The 20,188-nt window shown below is 37.8% G+C and overlaps 1 protein-coding gene across 1 annotated transcript in view; it reads right to left on the bottom strand.

Moving 5' to 3' along the window:
• Positions 1-1,146: 1,146 nt before the first annotated feature.
• LOC135203576 (insulin-like growth factor-binding protein complex acid labile subunit) overlaps positions 1,147-20,188 on the bottom strand; it is a 91,950-nt gene continuing 72,908 nt past the window's right edge. The window contains exons 3-5 of the mRNA XM_064233329.1: positions 16,006-16,207; positions 12,745-12,969; positions 1,147-7,375 (exon numbers count right to left, since the gene is read on the bottom strand). Coding sequence (XP_064089399.1) covers positions 5,876-7,375; positions 12,745-12,969; positions 16,006-16,203 — 1,923 coding nt within the window. The 5' untranslated portion in view covers positions 16,204-16,207 and the 3' untranslated portion in view covers positions 1,147-5,875. The remainder of the gene's footprint in view (positions 7,376-12,744; positions 12,970-16,005; positions 16,208-20,188) is intronic.

The following is a 20,188-nucleotide window of genomic DNA, read 5'->3' as shown; positions in this document are numbered from 1 at the left end:
ATTAACGATATAATGTTAGTGACTGGCCATGATGAAGGAAAAAAACACACTCGTGATCATCTGAACAGTAATGAATTAGGCACATTTCACTATTTTCTTTCTTTATTTTTTTTTTACATCACTTATTGGTATGAGATTTGCTTCTACGAGATGTTCAACTCTTATATAGTTCACTACAATTTCATAGAGCTGTATATTGAATCACAATCGGCTTCCAGTTCACATTCAGAAACTGGAAATTCAACCGTAGCAAAACTTCATCCACCCTCATCAAACTTGACAGTAAAAACAAAATGATGGAGGTACAGTGTAGCCATTAAAAACTCACCTTACAGACCTCTAGCTAGACTGGCCAGGTAGGATTTTCAACAGGCATTACACGTAATCAAAAATGAGTACAAGACATTTCAAAGTAAGTGGGAGTTGTAAGAGACTAGGTTATCATACAGTATATGAATAAAGAAAACGAACTTCAGAAACTAGCAGAGGCTTCACAGCAACCTCGACTGGCATCCACAGACGCGAAGTTTGGGGTTTATGCTAAAAGGTGCTTTTCATCAGCATCTATGAATATATTATATATATAAAAGTTCACATGACTAATGTACATATATTTATATATATATCTCTATATATATTTTTTGTGCTCTTGTTTTATTTCCTAAGACAGAGGATGGTCTTTGCATGACGTGGAGAACTTTTGATTATGTGATCTCCCTGCTCTCACTTGCTATTGTCAGCAGTGCCACTGAACATCGGTTTTCCATACTTGAAAAAAATATGGGAAGGATTAAGATACATCAATTCCAGCAACTAAACAAAATTTCACTTTACAGTACTTTATCAAAGGTCTCTTTTTCCAGCGTGAAGGTGTTTCCCCTATGGTACAATTCATTTCCAGTTACTCTTTATGCATACAGTGTTTAATAGTTCTTATCTCAGTCTTAAAATGTTGTAAAAGAGCACATCTGAATTTCTCACTGGATTATGATAAGATTTCAATGGGCCAAATACCTACATATGACCTTTACAAAACTTATATATATATATATATATATATATATAATTATATTATATATTATATCTATATATATATATATATATATATATATATTAATATATATTATAATATTATATATATATATTCATATAATAAATAACTAGTGTATTAAACAACATTCTTTCATTTTATACCTAAATGGCATCAGTAAATGTGTTTTTAGGTTCTCGCTTTATAGGCAATGATTGACCGTACCCTAAATTAAAGACAAATTTGTATCAAATGATTTTGTACAAAATACCAATTTTACTGAAATTTGCATATACCCTCATACACATATACGGAATTAGGACCACATGACAAGTACTGTAGAATTTTCTTCGTCAAATGAACAACACTACATATATACAAAATTAAAACTAGTATGGGTCTGGTTTCGACTCTTGTGGACCATAAGAAATAGTTACTAAAATATCTTCATTTGCTCCTCTTAATCAACGAACATGTGATAATAAAATCACTAATAATAATAAATAAGAATAAAAGAATAATTATGTCTGACAGTCAGAGCCTATTCAGTGATTTATTCCTCTGAATGTTTGTCAGTTCCATTATTCCTCTAAGGTACGGTTATCTGTCATTCTAAAGTAGGTGTATACAATATAATACAGACAACAGTGGAAGTAGGGTGACACCAGGGTTTTTGACTGTTGAGTTCCCAGTCGTTCCAAAAGTACTGTGTAAACTGTAGCTAACTTCCTGTAGTACACAACGTCTAATTATTCTTTTCGATGGCTATGGTACAATGAAAATTTTTCCTTTTACAGAGAGAATGAACCTACTATTATTTCAGCAAGTGGGTCATGTAAAATCTCAAGAAACAGATATTCGTAAAACTACAGTGGCGTTTAGTTCTGCCAGTTTAAATAAGTTTGTGAAACTCGAAGAGCTTAAAATCATACTCATCATCAACAGTCAAAAGCCCAAGGTGCAAATAAATAGAAATTCCCCTTGACCACACATGGGTGTTACAGGCACTACCATGGTTACAGCCTGCACTAGAGCACACTGACCATCATGAAGTACAAAGTTCAATGCTTAGATTCAGTACCTTCAAGTAACTGTAACATGCAAGATTTCTATGAAGACTCAAGACTTGGGAATGAGGACATCCTTAAAAGCACAAAGGAATTTCCAATGGAGAGTTTGTTCAAGATATTTTACTGGTTTTCTGACTAGTAATGGTGACTTCAACACAGACCCCTTGCTGGCTTTACCACAATCAAAAGTACATTTTATTCTTATGTTGTGTTAATGTCACTGAATCTGTAAAATGATACAATTTAGATAAAAAAAACTGTCTGTGAAGGAAACAAATTTGGGTTCTGCTAAGGCATGAATAAAATTCCAGGGTTCAAAAACTGCTGTTATAAAATTTGTTAGTTACAATGCCAAAAACTCTCGGTGAAAAATTTAGAAGCTATTAAAGTAAATTTATTATCTACTTAACCAGACTATCTAATGAAATGGAAATCACAGCCATTGCGGAGAACAACGAGAACAAAGCCATTAAAGAAACTATGAGAAATACTAAAATAAGACCAACAGTTAGCGGTGCGTTGCTTGCTGAGGGTGACCTGGGCTTAGTGATGGGGTAAGGATAAGAAATTCATTCTTCATAGATATGAGGCTTGATGACATTGTCTGGGAGCCCAGCCTACAGCCAATCAGAGGTGGCGTGCCAAACATATTACCTGTATAACCTGTCTTTGAGCTGCTTGATGGAATAGTGTAGCTAGGCCAGTACTTGCAATCTTATCCAAAAAGTCAAGTTCATATTGCAAAGCACCCTCTATGGATGTGGCCTTATATTCATGTTTCGCTTTATGTTACCATTTCTGGTAAAATATCTTGAAATAGATCATTGCATTTAGGGATGTAAATGCCCTGTTGCACAGTGGCATCAGTAAAAGGCTGGATCCACTAAGCCTCAAAGGCAATGTTCAGTGTACAAGTACAGTACTAGTTAATTTGGGAATGGGGTTAATTCTATATAGAATTTTGAAATTTAAAAATTATTCTCAAAGAAAGCTGCTTCCCTTTTTTAGTAGAGTTGATGCTGATAGACACACCAACGAATAACATGGTCAGGCTAACAAAAATTCACCATTTCAAGGCAATGTTTCTCCTCTCTGAAATTGGAAGGATTATATCAGCAAAACGTTTATTTCATGAAGGGGTGTGTTTATAAAGGGTCTGCATTTTGCTATAAGTGGCCACAGGGCCACATTCACAGATTCCCCAAGATTAGAGTCCTGTGAGAAAAGTAAACTCTGAGGCTACTCTTATATGGCAGAACACTTAAATAAAAATTACAGTATAAATCAAATGACACCATGAGAGAAAATTCGATCCATGAAAACTCGAAATCTCTTTTGCATTGAAATAACCTGTGAATGTCCCCTTACCAAGTCTTGAGCGAACGTCTTTCTGTTTTTATGAAATAGGAGACTGCACAGAGGCATGAGGTATTTTCTACTCTAAACCTGACCAAATCTGAGAGTTGATCTTTGCAGTAGTTTAGCCACAATGAAAATGGCTGTGCTGGAAGAGCTTAGACACAGTAATGCTAACTATGATAATAAAAATATGATTCTCATGTAGACACTGGTACCAGTGAGTTCACCAATACCTCTAGCAATAACACAGGGTATTTAACACATCACCAATCATGTTTGTTTACAGATATTCAGCTTTCCAATTTTCACTACCGATCTGGTGGACCCCTCTAAGATACTACAGCAATTTTCAATGCATAATTGAGAGTTCTCAGCTGAGTTACAGGTAAGCTGAATGTTTAAGATATAAAATGTTACTGTAAAATGCATACTGGAATGTCCTCATAGAAAATCTAATATACGTTACATGGTTATGCAGTAAGACTATAGAAAATACAAAAGATACTAATGATGTACAAGAATATGATAAATGACATGAAAATGACAGCCACTGAAAAGCATAACCAAACATTGCTACTGAAAACGTATTGTGTAATCTAATGTCATTATTTGTTCCACATAACATATTTAGCTTAAAATAAAAAAAGGATGAATTCAAATCTAGCAGTGAATTGTTGCATCCAAGAAAGCATAAAGCAAATCTCCAGATTTATATGGAAACTTTAACAAAACTCATGTCATTAATAAAACAGCTCTAAAATTAAAAATCAGTTTCACTTAACTTAAAATCACAAAAGATCCAATATATTAAGTGTGTTCACCTTAGGACAAAGGCTTTGCCTACCATAATTATGCAATCTGTTTTATATTCAATTATAGTACCAGTATATCCTGTCTGAACTGCATATTATCCTAAACCTTTAAATTTATGGAAATAAAATACAACCAAGTTCCTTATGATAAGGAAGTGGACTTCATAAGATCAAATTAAGATCAGTATGTAACTTGATCAAAGCAAAATAACTGAAAACAGCTTCTGGGAGTGTTGAAGAACTATAGAATAATCTCAAGAATAGTTTTGAAAGAAAAAATATAGCTTCTTCAATTACAAATTTGCTTATAAACCTAGCTATATAGATACTGGTGTATAACCACATGAGGAGTACCCTTGCCCACAGTGTATGAGAAGTATATGGGCATGACCTCTAGAAACGTATGTTTTTTTTTTTTACCTATTACAACGCTTCAATGCAAGTGCCACGCCCTCAAATAAATGGAAAATGTCAGAGCTTCTTGAAGCTGCCCAGTATCCATATGGTAAGAGCCGAAATAAATAATAAATGCTGGAGTTATTATCTTCAAATTCTATATACATTACTGGTGAATATATTAAACTTTAAAGAAACTCAGGCAGCTCGATTAAGCACTTGAAAGGTATACATAACCGAATAGATTAGTTGTCTTAATTTAAACGAAGCCTGATGAGAAGAAGGTACAGATTATCATAGAGATCACCTAAAATATATCTTACCAAGTATCGTGTCCTTGTGGACTTCGCGTCCTTAAATCACTTCTCTATATATGTTGCTAAATCTAAGAATGCCTTATTTGGTCACAAAAAATATATTTATCATACACCAACACATGCATTACAGTACCCACTGTAAAGGCCTAGAAAGTCTCTAATAAAAGGCTTAGTCGTACACCAACACCATTTGTGTAAATGAGTTTTGTCTATAACATAAATCAGAATTCACTGGGTTACATAAAAGTGCAAAATATCGAAAACACGAAAGAAAAAATCTGTCGCGTTTCTTGAAATGAGACAGACACATAGCCAGATTATTCATTTTTTACACTAAAAACAAAAACAGATTGAAAACTCTTGGGGTCATCAACGTAATGGGCGACAACTTGACAACTTTCCCCTCCCCGACTCATCCCAGTTTAAAGGGTCCACAGTGAATCGAACCACTCTTCTCTGGAAGAAGAAGAAGAAGAAGAAGAAGCATCGAGGTGTTCCTGTTGTACTCACTTTCACCTCCAGTTCAAGTCCCACCTCGACGGAAATGGGAGAGGCTAACCATGTCACTACGGAACACATCACGTCACCACTAACAAATGACTGTAAATGCTGTGTGTGCGATGTATGTCAGTTTTAGGAATACATCACAGTAGAGCACATGATTCCTTATATATTATGAATGACACAAACATACAGTGACGTTTCAGATTCTAACCTGCTGATGATACGCTAACATTCTGGAACATCTAAAGCATCAAAAACGCACTGCAGTTTTTATTTTTTTTTTCCAAAAAGTCTCGGTTCTAAAAAGTGAGTAGGCAGTACAGTTAGTCTTATAAATGCTGACGATCACACATTTTTCCTATCATATTTAGAACCATAAAAGTAGCCTCAGGACCTGCCGTTCTGGGCCGTTTTTCCGTTTTTGCTTTTTATGAGCTCGTCGATCACTGCCACGTTGTTCTCAGTCGACTCCTTCTTAATACTGTCAGGGGAATCTGCGTTGTCGCCTTTGGTCGGGTCGTGACCTGAAACGTTGTTTTGCATGTCCTCCCTCACGTCCTTGTCCGGAAGGTGGTCAAGGTCCTCCTCGAGTGTGATGTCGGTGTGGTCGGAGTGCAGCACGGGGTTCTCATAGAAATGGTGCCTGGAGTCGTTTTCGTGAGTGTAGTAGAAGGCCGTGTGGCGGTTGTACATCACGATGCCTACCACTAAGATGATCAGCAGCAGAATGACGACCACGGCTGCCGTGACCACTGCAAGCACCAGGGAGAAGCTCGAGGAACTTGCACTGGCAGCGGCGACATCAAATGTTCCCTCAGGACAAGGCTGCAGCTCCAACCCATCTATTTCAATGATAGGCTTATCGTACATTTCTATGGGCGACTGGCATTTCAGACATTTTGGGGCATCTACGTCGGGCTGGCAGGCTTCTCTAAAGGCCTTGGTGTTATTCAGCCAAATTTTCAAGTAGGGAATATGGCACTGATCACAAGACCAAGGGTTACCATCCAGTTCTACATTGTGGACGCGATCTAAGCGCCGCAAAATAATTTCTGGCAGTCCTCTGAAATCATTCTTGCGAAGGTCGACGATGTGCAAACTGGGCAGTGAGTGGAGGACATCCACGGGGATGTATCGAAGGCTGTTGCTGGACAAGTTGAGGACCTCCAGTTTAGCCTGAGAGGCAAACATAGTTGGCAACAGTTGATTGAGATGCATATGGCTGAGATTCAACTTCTTCAGTTTTATCGCTCTCTTGAGAAGGTCTCGTATATGTTCTACGCTGAGCCGGTTGCTTCCAATGCTGAGTTCATGCATGTGGCCAATGACTGGGTTGAGATGGCGAAAGGAGGCAAACTGCAGTTTGTTATTAGAGGACAAATCGATTGCTAGGACAGCAGAGTCTTCAAATGCCATTCGGGAAATCTTTTCCATTCGATTTCTTGAAAGACCAAGGTCTTGCAAAGCCAGCCCTTTGAAGGTGTAATCTTTCAGCTCAAAGATCCTGTTCCCATCAAGATAGAGATGTCTCAAATAATCCAGGTCCATGTATTCCTCCGGGGCTAACATCGTGATATGATTGTTTCGGAGATCGAGAATCTCTAAGCGAGGCACAACTCTGTACACGAGCGATTTCACCATCGTGAGACCGCAGTCTGCACACCGGAGGGTTGTCAGTGAGGGGAGATCTTTCAGGACCTCTGGCTCCAACTCCCGAATCGCATTTCCACTGAGATCTAAGGTCTTAAGGCGGTTCAGCAGGAGAAACATTCGAGGGGCGAGGCCACGTAACTTGTTCCTCGCCATCGTCAGCGTTTCTAGATTCTCCAGAGACATGAAAGTTGCTGAGGCCACTGAGTTGATATGATTGTCATCAAGATGCAGCGACTGAAAGAAAATGATACAGATTAGTATTGGAGATAATCATAAGCCTGTGCAATTCATAAGGGATAAGCCCTTGCTGTAAACTGAAATATATAATGCTAATAGAGTATCTGAAACTTCTTAATGTTAAAGGATAAATTGCTATTTAAGGTTGTTGTTACCTTAAATCACTGTCAAGAAAAACGCTGGTTACAATAATTTCCAATTACTTAAGGAACTTCCATGGTAGCATGTCGCCATCAATGAGCTTTTTCCAATTCTTTTTTTCGTTCTTAAAGAGAAGGCTGATATGTATAGAACTGTAAAATTTAGTTGTGTGAATTTACTTGACAGGTGATCATTAGGTTGGCTAGCTATCATTTTTCCAAGATTCACAAAAGCAAATTGTTACTACCTAGTCAAGACACAATTCACTGAGCTCTCCTATCCGGTAAGTCAATTATTATTATTATTATTATTATTATTATTATTATTATTATTATTATTATTATTACTATTTGTTTTGCGGGGGTTATCACAGTCCTCCAAATTGACCGGGTGGTATTTATAGTGTGGGGTTCTGGGTTGCATCCTGCCTCCTTAGGAGTCCATCACTCTTCTTACTATGTGTGCCGTTTCTAGGATCACACTCTTCTGCATGAGTCCTGTTGCTACTTCAGCCTCTAGTTTTTCCAGATTCCTTTTCAGGAACCTTGGGATCGTGCCTAGTGTTCCTATGATTATGGGTACAATTTCCCATATCCCATATCCTTCTTATTTCTATTTTCAGGTCTTGATACTTATCCATTTTTTCCCTTTCTTTCTCTTCAACTCTGGTGTCCCATGGTATTGCGACATCAATGAGTGATACTTTCTTCTTGATTTTGTCAATCAACGTCACGTCTGGTCTATTTGCACGTATCACCCTATCTGTTCTGATACCATAGTCTCAGAGGATCTTTGCCTGATCGTTTTCTATCACTCCTTCAGGTTGGTGCTTGTACCACTTATTACTGCAAGGTAGCTGGTGTTTCTTGCACAGGCTCCAGTGGAGAGCTTTTGCCACTGAATCATGCCTCTTTTTGTACTGGTTCTGTGCAAGTGCCGGACATTCGCTTACTATGTGGGAGAGATGTTATTTCCATCTATTGTTCTTTGAACATATCTGGTTCTTAGGGGCTGATCTTGTGCCACTGTTATCATTCCTTCAGTTTCCTTCTGTAGCCATTGCCATGTGTCATCGCTGACCGTTCTTTAGACTGTCTCATGTATTGTCCGTGCATTGGTTTGTTGTGCCATTCCTCTGTTCTGTTTGTCGTTCTCCTTTCTCTGTATATTTGTGGGTCTTCGTCTACTTTTATCAGTCCTTCTTCCCATGCACTCTTGAGTCACTTGTCTTCACTGGTTTTCAGATATTGCCCCAGTGCTCTGTTCTCGATGTTGACGCAGTCCTCTATACTTAGTAGCCCTCTCCCTCCTTCCTTTCGTGTTATGTATAGTCTGTCAGTATTTGCTCTTGGGTGTTGTGCTTTGTGTATTGTCATAATATTATGTTTCCTAGTTTTCTAGTCTATGTAGCGGAGTTCTGCCTCCATCCATTCCACTATTCCTGCGCTGTATCTGATTACTGGTACTGCCCATGTGTTTATGGCTTTTATCATATTTCCGGCATTGAGTTTTGCCTAGAGTATCGCCTTGAGTCTCTGCATATATTCTTTCCTGATCGTGTCCTTCATCTCTTGGTGTTTTATATCCCCTCCTTCCATTATTCCCAGGTATTTATATCCTGTCTCATCTATGCGTTTGATGTTGCTCCCATCTGGTAGCTTTATACCTTCAGTCCTTGTTACTTTGCCCTTTTGTATGTTGACTAAGGCACATTTTTCTATTCCAAACTCCATCCTGATGTCCCCAGATACAATCCTTACAGTCTGGATTAGGGTATCTATTTCCTTGATGCTCTTACCATACAGCTTGATGTCGTCCATGAACATCAGATGGTTAATTCTGTTGCCTCTTTTCTTGAGTTGGTACCCAGCATCCATCTTCTGCAGTACTTTTGTCATGGGAATCATGGCTACTACGAAGAGTAGTGGGGACATTGAGTTGCCCTGGAAGATCCCTCTCCTGATATTAACCTCTGCTAGTCTTATTCCAGAGCTTGTAAGTATTGTATTCCAGTTGCGCATTGTATTTTTGAGGAAGCTGATGGTGTTTTCCTCTGCCCCATATATTTTCAGGCATTCTATTACCATGTCGAAGGCTTCCTTATAGTCTATCCATGCCATGCTTAGGTTGGTTTTTCTTCTCTTACTGTTCTTCATTATCATTTTGTCTATCAGGAGCTGGTCTTTTGTGACCCTACACTTCCTTCTGCAGCCTTCCTGTTGGTGGGGGATGGTGTTTGTATCCTCTAGGTAGTTGTATAGCCTTTCGCTGATGATACCTGTTAGTAACTTCCACATCATTGGTAGGCAGGTGATAGGCCTGTAGTTACTGGCTATATTTCCCTTACTCTTGTCATTCTGGACTAAGGATGTTCTTCCTGTGGTCATCCATTTGGGCACATGGTGATTTGTGATACAATGCTGGAGTTGTTCTGCTATTCTTGGGTGTAGGGCCTTGAAGTTTTTGAGCCGGTATCCATGGACTTCATCGGGACCTGGGGCTTTCCAGTTGGACATTTTCTTTAGTTGGTGTCTGACTGTGTCTGTCGTGATGTCAGTGAATCTTTGTTTTATTCTCCCTGTTTCTTCTGCCTTGACTTCCTGGATCCACGCTCCATATGTTTTCGGCTTCAGGAATTTCTTGGTGGTTGTCTTCCCCTCTTAGTTGGCTGCATAGTCTTTTCTGGTTGGTTCCGAATAGTTTGTTCTGTTGGTATCCCTTATTCCTGTTCATGTACCGTTGGATCTTATGTGCTTTGGCCTTAAGCCTCTGTTTTACATCTTCTATTGTGTTGTTTAGTCCCCTCTCCTGTACTTTGTATTTCTCGTTCAGTTCCTCCCTTATTTTCTTGCTTCATAGCCTTTTTTCTGCCATCTCTTTCAGTTTACTCAAGTCAGAGTTGCTGTTGCTGTTTTGGTTTCGGTTGGGTTAGTTGCGCTGGTGGTGTTGGTGTTCGTATCCCCATCAGTTCTGCTACTAATCTTGCTCCTGCATATTATTTGTTATTTGTTTCTGTGATATTGGTGGTGTGTATTAGTCTCATTATTTCATTGACCTCACTTGTTTTCTCCCTTAATTTCTGGGTGTTGTAGGCTTTCATGGAGGGGATCTTTGTTCTCTCTGTATCTGGTTCCATCCACTGTCTGATCTTTTCTACCCATTCTGTTACTTCGTCGGTGTTTCGTCGTGTGTCGTTGTTTGATACCTCATCATCCCTGTCGTCTTCTGTGGCATCGTCTCTCAGTTCGTCTTCTTGTAATTTGTTGTGGTGTTCCTCTCTTTCTGTTGGGGAGAGCCAGTTCTTTTTCTTTATGCTCCTTACTTGGTCTGCCAGCCTCTGCTCTGTTTGGGGGGTGTTATTCCTCTCATTCCAGATGTTGACCAACCTTCTTCCATATCCTTTCTCCGTCGGGTTGCCTCTGATGTAGCATCTCCATATTTCCTTATTTTCTTCTCTTCTCCATTTCTTCCTCTGGTTTGCTTCTGTAGCCCCAGTCTCTGGTTGTTGGTTACTATCGTTGTGGTGGTCAGTTGCTGGATGACGACCTCCAAGTACCTGACTGTCTTCCCCTTCAATTGGGCTGAATACCTGGCTGCCGGACGAAGCTCCTCTGTTGCCAGAGGTTCCATTTACGTCGTTGTCGTTTAATCCTTGATTTCTTTCCATCATTGCTGAGTTTTGCTATTTACCCCATTGCTGGACCCTACCCTATCAGGTGAGTAGACTGAGGAAATTATGGTAAAGATCCTTTCTCAAGGAATCAACGCCGAGGAGAGCGGTTCACCCATCCAACGACTGACCAGCCCCAATGTTGCTTAACCAGTCAATTGACGACCTAACCCACTCTGCTACGGTGCCACATTATTATTATTATTATTGTTATTATTATTATTATTATTATTATTATTATTATTATTATTATTATTATTATTATTATTTACAATAAGCGTATATTCTTATGATATTTGCCAAAATGACATGAACTTGTCCAGCAAACGTCTACAGAAAAGAATGGTCATATGTGAAAAATTGAATAATACGATGCCCGAGAACAAAACTGTTAGGTTTGAGACAAATACTGAACTATCTAGGAACGGGCGAGACTGTCTATATACGTACAGCCTAAATATTCATTTCCATTTTCATGACAAGGCACTTTAAATGTACATTATTGAATCTACAAAAATAGGCAGAATTAGCAAACTGCAGATGGAGCAAACATCATTTAAGGGTTGTAACATACAAAAGTGGACTGGATTATACTAATGAAAAGAATATTCTTTTCATAAATGCATCAAAGCTGTCCTTATCTGACCTGCTGTTTAGGTGCTGACTAGCTCGGTAACCCTAAAAAAATACCATTGCGTTGACTGCACTTGACCTCCGGAACCTATGTGATTCGACCTCAAAAATGGTATGGTGCCCTAAAGTTTCAGTTTATAGTAGAAGTATACAAATGCACATCATGATTCCTACTTTCAAGCATCTTATAAGTACCATTCAGAGTCTCTTTATCAGCTTCAGATGAAATGAGCTAAAATGATAAAAGGCAAGAAATGAACTTCATTAGTTCAACTGAAATATTTTTGTGATCTTCATTCAAAGGATAAAGTGCTTTATAAAAGTTTTTAAATCTTATTTCATTCTGGAAGCTAAAAAGGAACGTTTTTGAGATTCTGCAACATGTCTCCACGGGATGAAATCATAATCACACTTCATTATGTGCAAAAAAAAAGCAACGAAACTTTCCACCTTCCTGAAGGGTGCTCTACTTGCAAAAGAATTTGGAAAAACTAGAAACAAGTAAAAAATGAGCCGAAGTTTCTTCGGCGCAATCGAGTTTTCTTACAGCGCATAATGCTGCTTGAAACTTTCAGCAGCGGCCCATGAAACTTTCAGCCACAGCCCACTGGTGGTCTGAGTTGTTGGCACGATCATGACTAACTTTAACCTTTATTGAAATTTTAAAAAACTACAGAGGCTAGAAGGCTGCAATTTGATACGTTTGATGATTGGAGGGTGGATAATCAACATACCAGTTTGCAGCCCTCTAGCCTTTGTATTTTTCAAGATCTGAGGGCGGACAGAAAAAAAGTGCGGACGACAAACAAAGCCATTTCAATGTTTTTTTTTTTTTGGGGGGGCAGAAATCTAAAAGCTTAAGCATCAACAAAGCACCAGGATGCCGTCCAATGACTCAGAGGCGACGTAATGCTTCACTGACCTCGAGTGACCTCATGCCCCTCAAATGCGAGTCGAGGAGTAGAGTGATGTTGTTGTTGGTCAGGTTAAGAAGCCTGAGGTGCCTGAGGCCCCAGAAGGAGTTCTCGCCGATGGCTGGGACGTTGGACTTGGTGATGTGGATCTCCTCCAGCTGGGAGAGCGTCGAGAAGATGGGACCCACCGTCAGCGTGTTACTCTGGTCCTCCGGGGCGGTGATGGTGAGAATCTGCCGATAAAAGGGTGGGGTTTAATAAGCCCTGTTGCTTAAATAAAGTGTTGGAAAAGGAAATTTTTAGACTGTCAGTTAGTAAAAAAATAAAAAGGTATTTTTTATCTTAAGAAGCCTGAATTCTCTGTTGGTATAAGGTATAACAAAATTTGATATTTTAATTCTAAGTTAGAAAATGATATAATCTATCAAAAGAATGACTGGTATGATAGTCTGCAGGTTGAAGGGAAAAACACATGTTCTTGCAATTGATGCTCGTGCTTGTATAAAGCAAGTGTTAAGTACCAATACCGGCCACCCCCCTTCCGTTTTTTCATTCTTTCTGGTAAATTCAAAATAACCCCAAAATTCCCCTCTATATACACGAAGCACCCAAGTTTCACTTTACAAAAAAATAAATATATAAAGAAGGAAAAGGATGATGATTTTATTTTCGCATTTGGGAAATGTTGCATAAACAGCTCATGTTTTGTTACCCATAATCTATCCGGCTACCCATTCATAAAAATCAAAAGCTGAAAAGGGGCCATTTCTCCCTATTCGTGTGTGATGTTCTCAACTCGAATCTCATACACCGACGAATTTCGTCCATTTCCCAAAATCTTCGTCTTAGCGGCCCCATTTTCGCCGATCGATATGGTCTCCTTTCTCAGTGTTATTTTCTCCTTAAATTTCGTATTCATCTTTTATAGTTATTTCTTGGATGCTCCTCCGACACAGTTTCTTGGAATACATGAATATTTTTCGCTGCCTTTAACAAGTCCAAGCGTTTTATTATACACTTTCCTGGGGGAGTGAATTCCGATTTTCTGTTCTTCTATTACGTTTGTGATGGTTTCTTTGGTCCATTTGTATTCCTATATATATGTTGTAAATATATAAACAGACTATAATATATATATATATATATATATATATATATTATATATATATATATATATGTATACACACACAAACTACAAATAATAATAATATCGGTAAAGTCACAATATATATCAAAGGTTCTTAATTGAAAGTAAATGTTTATATGAATTTTTTTGAGCTTCATCATTTTAGTATCTAGATTTCATTGCTAATATGAACCTTTAACTTTAGTCATTACTCATTATTATTATTATTATTATTATTATTATTATTAATTCAAAATTTTTTTTAAAGATGAACGCATGCTTAAGAAACTTATCTCTAAAAACCAAAGACCTAAACAAACAAAGTCTGGAAATGACGATCATCAAATCTGGGAATGCTATTTTTCATGTTTTGTATTTTCCCAGCAATCAAAGTTCTCCAACAACCACAACCTCTGTGCCGTTTCAATGAAATACTGATGAGAAATGTCTATCTACAGGTCCATAAAAACTAAGAAATCTCAGAGGGACCTTTAAAACACAAATCGAATCTGTACCCCGGATTGTATTCCTTTTAATCAGGTCTACAAAACCTAATAAATCTAAGCGGGACCTTCAACTACGTATCTGTTTCCTTTTAAACAAGGGCACAAAAAAACATTACACTCACATCAAAGGACAAAGTCCAGAGCTGAAGGAAGGATCGAAAGAAATATCAAACTGAATTCGAGTTATTTCCCTCCCAGTTTCCCTGAAATATCGCTGTTTTCCTTCTGGGAGCCATTACAGATTATTTTCTTTGATTTCTGCCTTTATTGGAAGCGTAAAGAAGTTGCTGGTAATGGAACAGAGAAGGAAGATTGAATTGCATAATTTCTTTCCACTGGCAGTTTCAATCTTGCCCTTCAATTTGACCACTCGGGGGCAGGAGGGCGGGGGTGGGGGCGGTTCCATTCAACTTTATTTCGCGTATTTGTATCTGAGGCAATTCTGCACCCGCATGTAGCTCGCAAACTTTTGGAAAAGTTCCTTCGTGTTTGACATTCCCGAATTGGCCGGGGTCCGTGTGGGTAGGGACGGCTAGATGTACTGCACTATTTTGTTCTGATGGTTTAGGTGAGGTGATATAAGTTGCGACAGGGATTAAGCGGCCTGGTGTGGCACTTCGGGATTTTGTCCAACCAACAGAGCCAATTAGGCCACAAACAGTTACAGACTTTTGGCTATAAAAAAGGGAGCCTCATTTGCATTACCAAGAGAAAGACCATGAAAATTCAACTTCTTCTGAAGTGATAAATACACATTTTGAATGGTTAAATTATCATCCAACTACGCACTACAATGATACTATATCACTTCTTACGACAAGATACGAAAAATAAACACACTTAGTGTAATGAGAGAGAGAGAGAGAGAGAGAGACTTAATGATTAGACAAGAGTTACACGGAGTTTAAAGGACTAAGATGTCTCAAAGACTTGTTAGTCCATCCGAGGAGACATCATGTGCTCACTCACCTCTAGGAGCAGGTTTTACAATTCATTCAGTGTTCTAATGATTTTGACTACCTTTCTTTTAAACTTTTCCACACTACTGCTGTTTACAACTTCTGGTGGCGGTTTATTCTATGTGCCACATACCTTGTATGTGAAGAAGTTCCCACAATGGGATGTGTCGTATCTCTTCAGTTCTAGTTTCCTTCAATCATTTCAGTATTTTGAAAATCTCTGTTAGTTGTCCTCGCAATCGTCGTGTTTCTAATCCATACATGTTCCGGCTCTCTAGCCGTCTTCGGTAACCTATTTGCCTGATGGATGGAATTGACTTTGTGGCTCTTGCTTGTACCCCTTCTAATCTATTCAATTAGTCCTTTCTTAGCGTTGGTGACCAAAATTGTACTGTATATTCAAGATGGGGTCTAACTATTGATGTGTAAAGCTGCTTCTTTATATATCTCACTAGTTCCTTGCCTCCTTTTCAGCTTTGATGCACTGCTTTGTCGATTTCAAGTCCTTGGCACGTATTAATGATTCCAAGGTCCTTTTCTTGCTTATCTTCCTTGGATCATCTCTTAAACTTTCCACTGTATCTAGGTCTGCTGGAGAGAGAGAGAGAGAGAGAGAGAGAGAGAGAGAGAACTCTCTTAGTGATTTGACAGGAGAGAGAGAGAGAGAGCACCCCTCACCTTCGTGTCCCGCTCCATGTCGAAGACGGGTATCGGGTCCGTCAGGCTTCCGTTGTCGCAGACGACCGTCTTCCGTCCCGTAGCGTCGTATTCGCACTTGCACGACCGGGGACACCGTGCGGACGACACGCACGACGGAGCTGCGACGAGCACGACCAGCCACACGACCGTCCACGTCCGTGAGTGCGGTCCCTTCATCGTGCTGGAAAATGAGTGCATGAATGAATGATGGGCAAGATAATATATTATAACTGCAAGGAGAGATGTAAATGGATAATGTGGAACAATAAAAGTGAGGATAAATATAAGTAATGGGGGTCAAGATAATAATGGAAATAAACACGAGTAGACGAATGGAAATGAGGATAAATGATAACGGACAAAAGAAGGAAATGGGAGTCATTACGATTATCAAAATGGTTAAATGAGAATTAGAATACATTTGAATAGTTATTGGACGAAAAATGACGCTGAAAATAAACAACGATAAAAATGGATGAAGATAAATGGGAATAACTGAAGTAATGAATGGATGATGAAACGACAATAATTACATCAATAAACAATGGAACGACAATAATAACACTATAAATAAATAACTTATAAGCTGGAAACAAGTGTATGGCGCCACATCAAGACTGATTTTATTTAAGTAAATTCTCATAAGAACGTATTGAGCAATCAAACTTTGATAAACTATTATTATTATTATTATTATTATTCAGGAGACGAACCCTATTCATATGGAACAAACCCACAGGGGCCAATGACTTGAAATTTAGGCTTCCAAAGAATATAGTGCTCATTCGGAAGAAATAACAGAAGGTAAAAAATGGGAAATACAGAAAGGGGAGATCAGTTATTAGGAAGACAGATAAATTGACAAATGAATAAGTCAATAAATGGAAATGCAATTAAATAATTGAAATACAGGGAAAATGTATTAGGTTATAAGAATTCATGCAATTACAAATAAACTCAAAGTGATAAAAATTTGCATATGTACATAAATATACATAAAGTTCTTGGTCTATGTGCATATGGTACTGAATACGGCCTTTGAAAGGTTATATAAAGCTAATAATGATCTAAATACATACTTGTTGACTAAAGTGTGCGTTATACAATAAATAAATATATATATATTATATATATTAATATATATAAATATTTTACTAATTATATATATATATATATATATATATATATATATATGCACACATATAAATATGTGGTACATATGTAAATATATGTAAATATATATATATATATATATATATATATATATATATATATATATATATATTAGTAAAATATTAATATATAAAATCTACATAAGTAACAACATGACAAATTCAATTAAAATAAAATACGCATGAGAACGTTAAAAGAAAAACCCACGAGAACAAAGACACGCTCGCAAATAATGGATATTAATAATAAAAAAAAACGCAAAATAAGAAGCGCGCGATGAGATAAGAAGGAAATGACGCAACAAAAGAGACAAATACGACGAGAGACCCGTCGTGCCTCCCAGTTTCAAATGACGGACATCCTTCCGCTCGGCGGACGCCGGATCACAAAACCCGGATGTGGGATTAGATTTGGGTTTACGATTTCACAAAGACCATCTTTCTTTATTTCCCTTTTTTAAATTTTTTTCTTCCGGTTATTTGTGCCGTTTTTGTCATACCCTGTTCGTCTAAATCTTGCCACTTTAGTACTGGCTTTACCCTTTATGTATTTTATTTGTTTTCTTTATGGGAGGTAGAATTCGTCTTCATTAATTTCATGTTATCTTCCTTATGGTGCTTCTTGTCTTTCTTTTGTTTATTCGTTTCACTTGCCGCATTTGTCTCATTTCATAGACCTGAATATTTTGCGCTGTTTAGTAATATTACTCTATTTCATTTGTCCTTTTATTATATTAGGTATTTTAACGATCATTCCTGACTTTGCCTGATGTTTATTTAGATTAAAAACTAGAGAAAATTCCCACAAGACGTAAGTTCAATAGTTATGTTGATACTAAATACAATACAGATGCAAATCTAACAAGTGTAGTTTGATTAAAGGGAACGAATTACGATTGTATTTTTATAATAACATAACGTAGAATGTAAGGGCAAAACCGAATAACTTATTATTGACATAACATAGGCTTCAAAATGGTGTTATAAACCAAATACACTGCATTTTTACAAAGATTTGAGGAAGAGAGAATAACTGGTGGACGTACTTGAGAAAAAAGCAAGACCCCCTACTTCGGGAGAAGGGCCACAAAAGGAAAAGACGAAAAGAACAAGGGAAGTGTAAAATACAAGTGAAGAGAAGGTACAAAGGAAAGAGACAGATATTTGTAAAGAGTCTTTTCTAATATATTGTTACCCTGAGACTTCGGGGGCCCCTTCATTTTATTTTCCAGGAGTAAGACCTACTTTCCCCCCCACCATGTACCTTTCATATTCTTGTCTTTATTTACCTGGAGGGAGGCGGAGCGCGACTATAAGGACAAAGGGCTGGTTACCCCACTATGTGTATGTGTTTGTACGTACGTGAACCGATCTACCAAACAAACCCATAGAAAGGAATGGACGCTGAGCAAGTGTCTGGGTTCTCCCAAGGAGAGGCGAAATAAAAGAAAACACTTGCTGTTACGACCAGCTCACTCCCTCCGCCCTTTTCTCATCTGGCCTTGATGCTTCTAGTTCGGATGTTACGACTGTGAAGGGGAACTGACAAGACTAAAAGGGTCGGTGGTGGGGGCGGGAGAAATCTAAGTTTGACGAAAACGAATATATGAGTATATTATAATAATTAAATAACTTGCGCGCGCGCACACACATATATTATATACACAGATACATTAATTTATCAAAGTACTTGAGAATATATATGCATACTGTATACGCATATATATATATATCTATATATATAATATATACTATTTATATCTATATATATATATATATATATAATATATATATATATATATATATTATATATATAAGATGTATTTTTGCTCGTAACAATACTTTTCAGTCAAAAGAAATCAAGCTACGTCCAAATAAAAAGATACCCGAGAAAATGTCATAAGGACGCTAAAGAATTAGAGCCTATTTGTACATAATATATCTCTGTTTTTCTACTTCTTTCCGAAAGTCCTTCAAACAGATATGAAAAAGCTATATCTAGAAGACTATGCAGAACTCAATTTTCTATCGAGCCATAACTGGAATAGACTAAGGTTTTTTTTTTTATTTTTTAATCATAACTTCAAAAAAAACTAAGGCATTTTATTTTTTTGGCCATAGCTTCGGAAAAACTAAGTTTTTTTGAGTTTTGTTTTTCGAAAAAAAAACAAAATAGTTTGAGTCTAGCCATAACTTCGAAAAACTAATTTTTTCTAGCCATAACTTTGAAAAGACTAAGTTTTTAAAAAAAAATTTTACCCATAACTTCGAAAAACTAATTTTTTCTAGCTATACCTTTGAAAAGGCTAAGTTTTTTAAAAAAAAATTTTACCCTAACTTCGAAATAACTACTGATTTTTTCAGTCACAACTTGGTAAAAACTTAGTTTTTTTCTAGTCATAACTTCGAAAAAACCAAGGTTTTTCCCTAGCAATAACTTCAAAAAAGCCAGGTTTTATTCCTAGAAATAACTTCAAAAACACTAAGGTTTATTTTCTTTAATCTGAGAAGTTTGGGTGGGGATTTCGCCTGTTCTTAATACAACAGCTTATATTAACAAAGCAAAATGCAGTTTAGGCCGGACGTGTTAGAGAGGGAGAGGGGGGGGGGGGGGGGGGGGGGGAGAAGGTTGGGGCGGGGGAAGAAGGTTGGGGCGGGGGCTCTCTTAACTAAATTCTTGAGATAGTTACATCGGCCGCGAGTCTCCTCGCTGGGTTGAAAAGCACGGCATCCCCACCCGACAGGAGCCTCAGCCTGTTTTATAGCTGTTACCTTGATCTCCGATGCCTCTGTCACTCTTTTAGCTGAATATGAAAATAAATTCTTGCTAGAGACTCCAAACGCCCATCAGAACACAACCAGCTTCCTTCGAATAAACCCAGTCGAATTCATACACACATATATATGGACATCCTTAAATCCCCGGTAGAAAGGTAAGTGAAACAGGGACTTGGAATAAGTACGTTCGTAGTATATTCTACAGTTTCAAG

This window comes from Macrobrachium nipponense, chromosome 36 (assembly GCF_015104395.2).
Source record: "Macrobrachium nipponense isolate FS-2020 chromosome 36, ASM1510439v2, whole genome shotgun sequence".
In the NCBI taxonomy this organism is placed as follows: domain Eukaryota; kingdom Metazoa; phylum Arthropoda; class Malacostraca; order Decapoda; family Palaemonidae; genus Macrobrachium; species Macrobrachium nipponense.
This window is presented reverse-complemented; position numbering and strand designations above follow the sequence as displayed.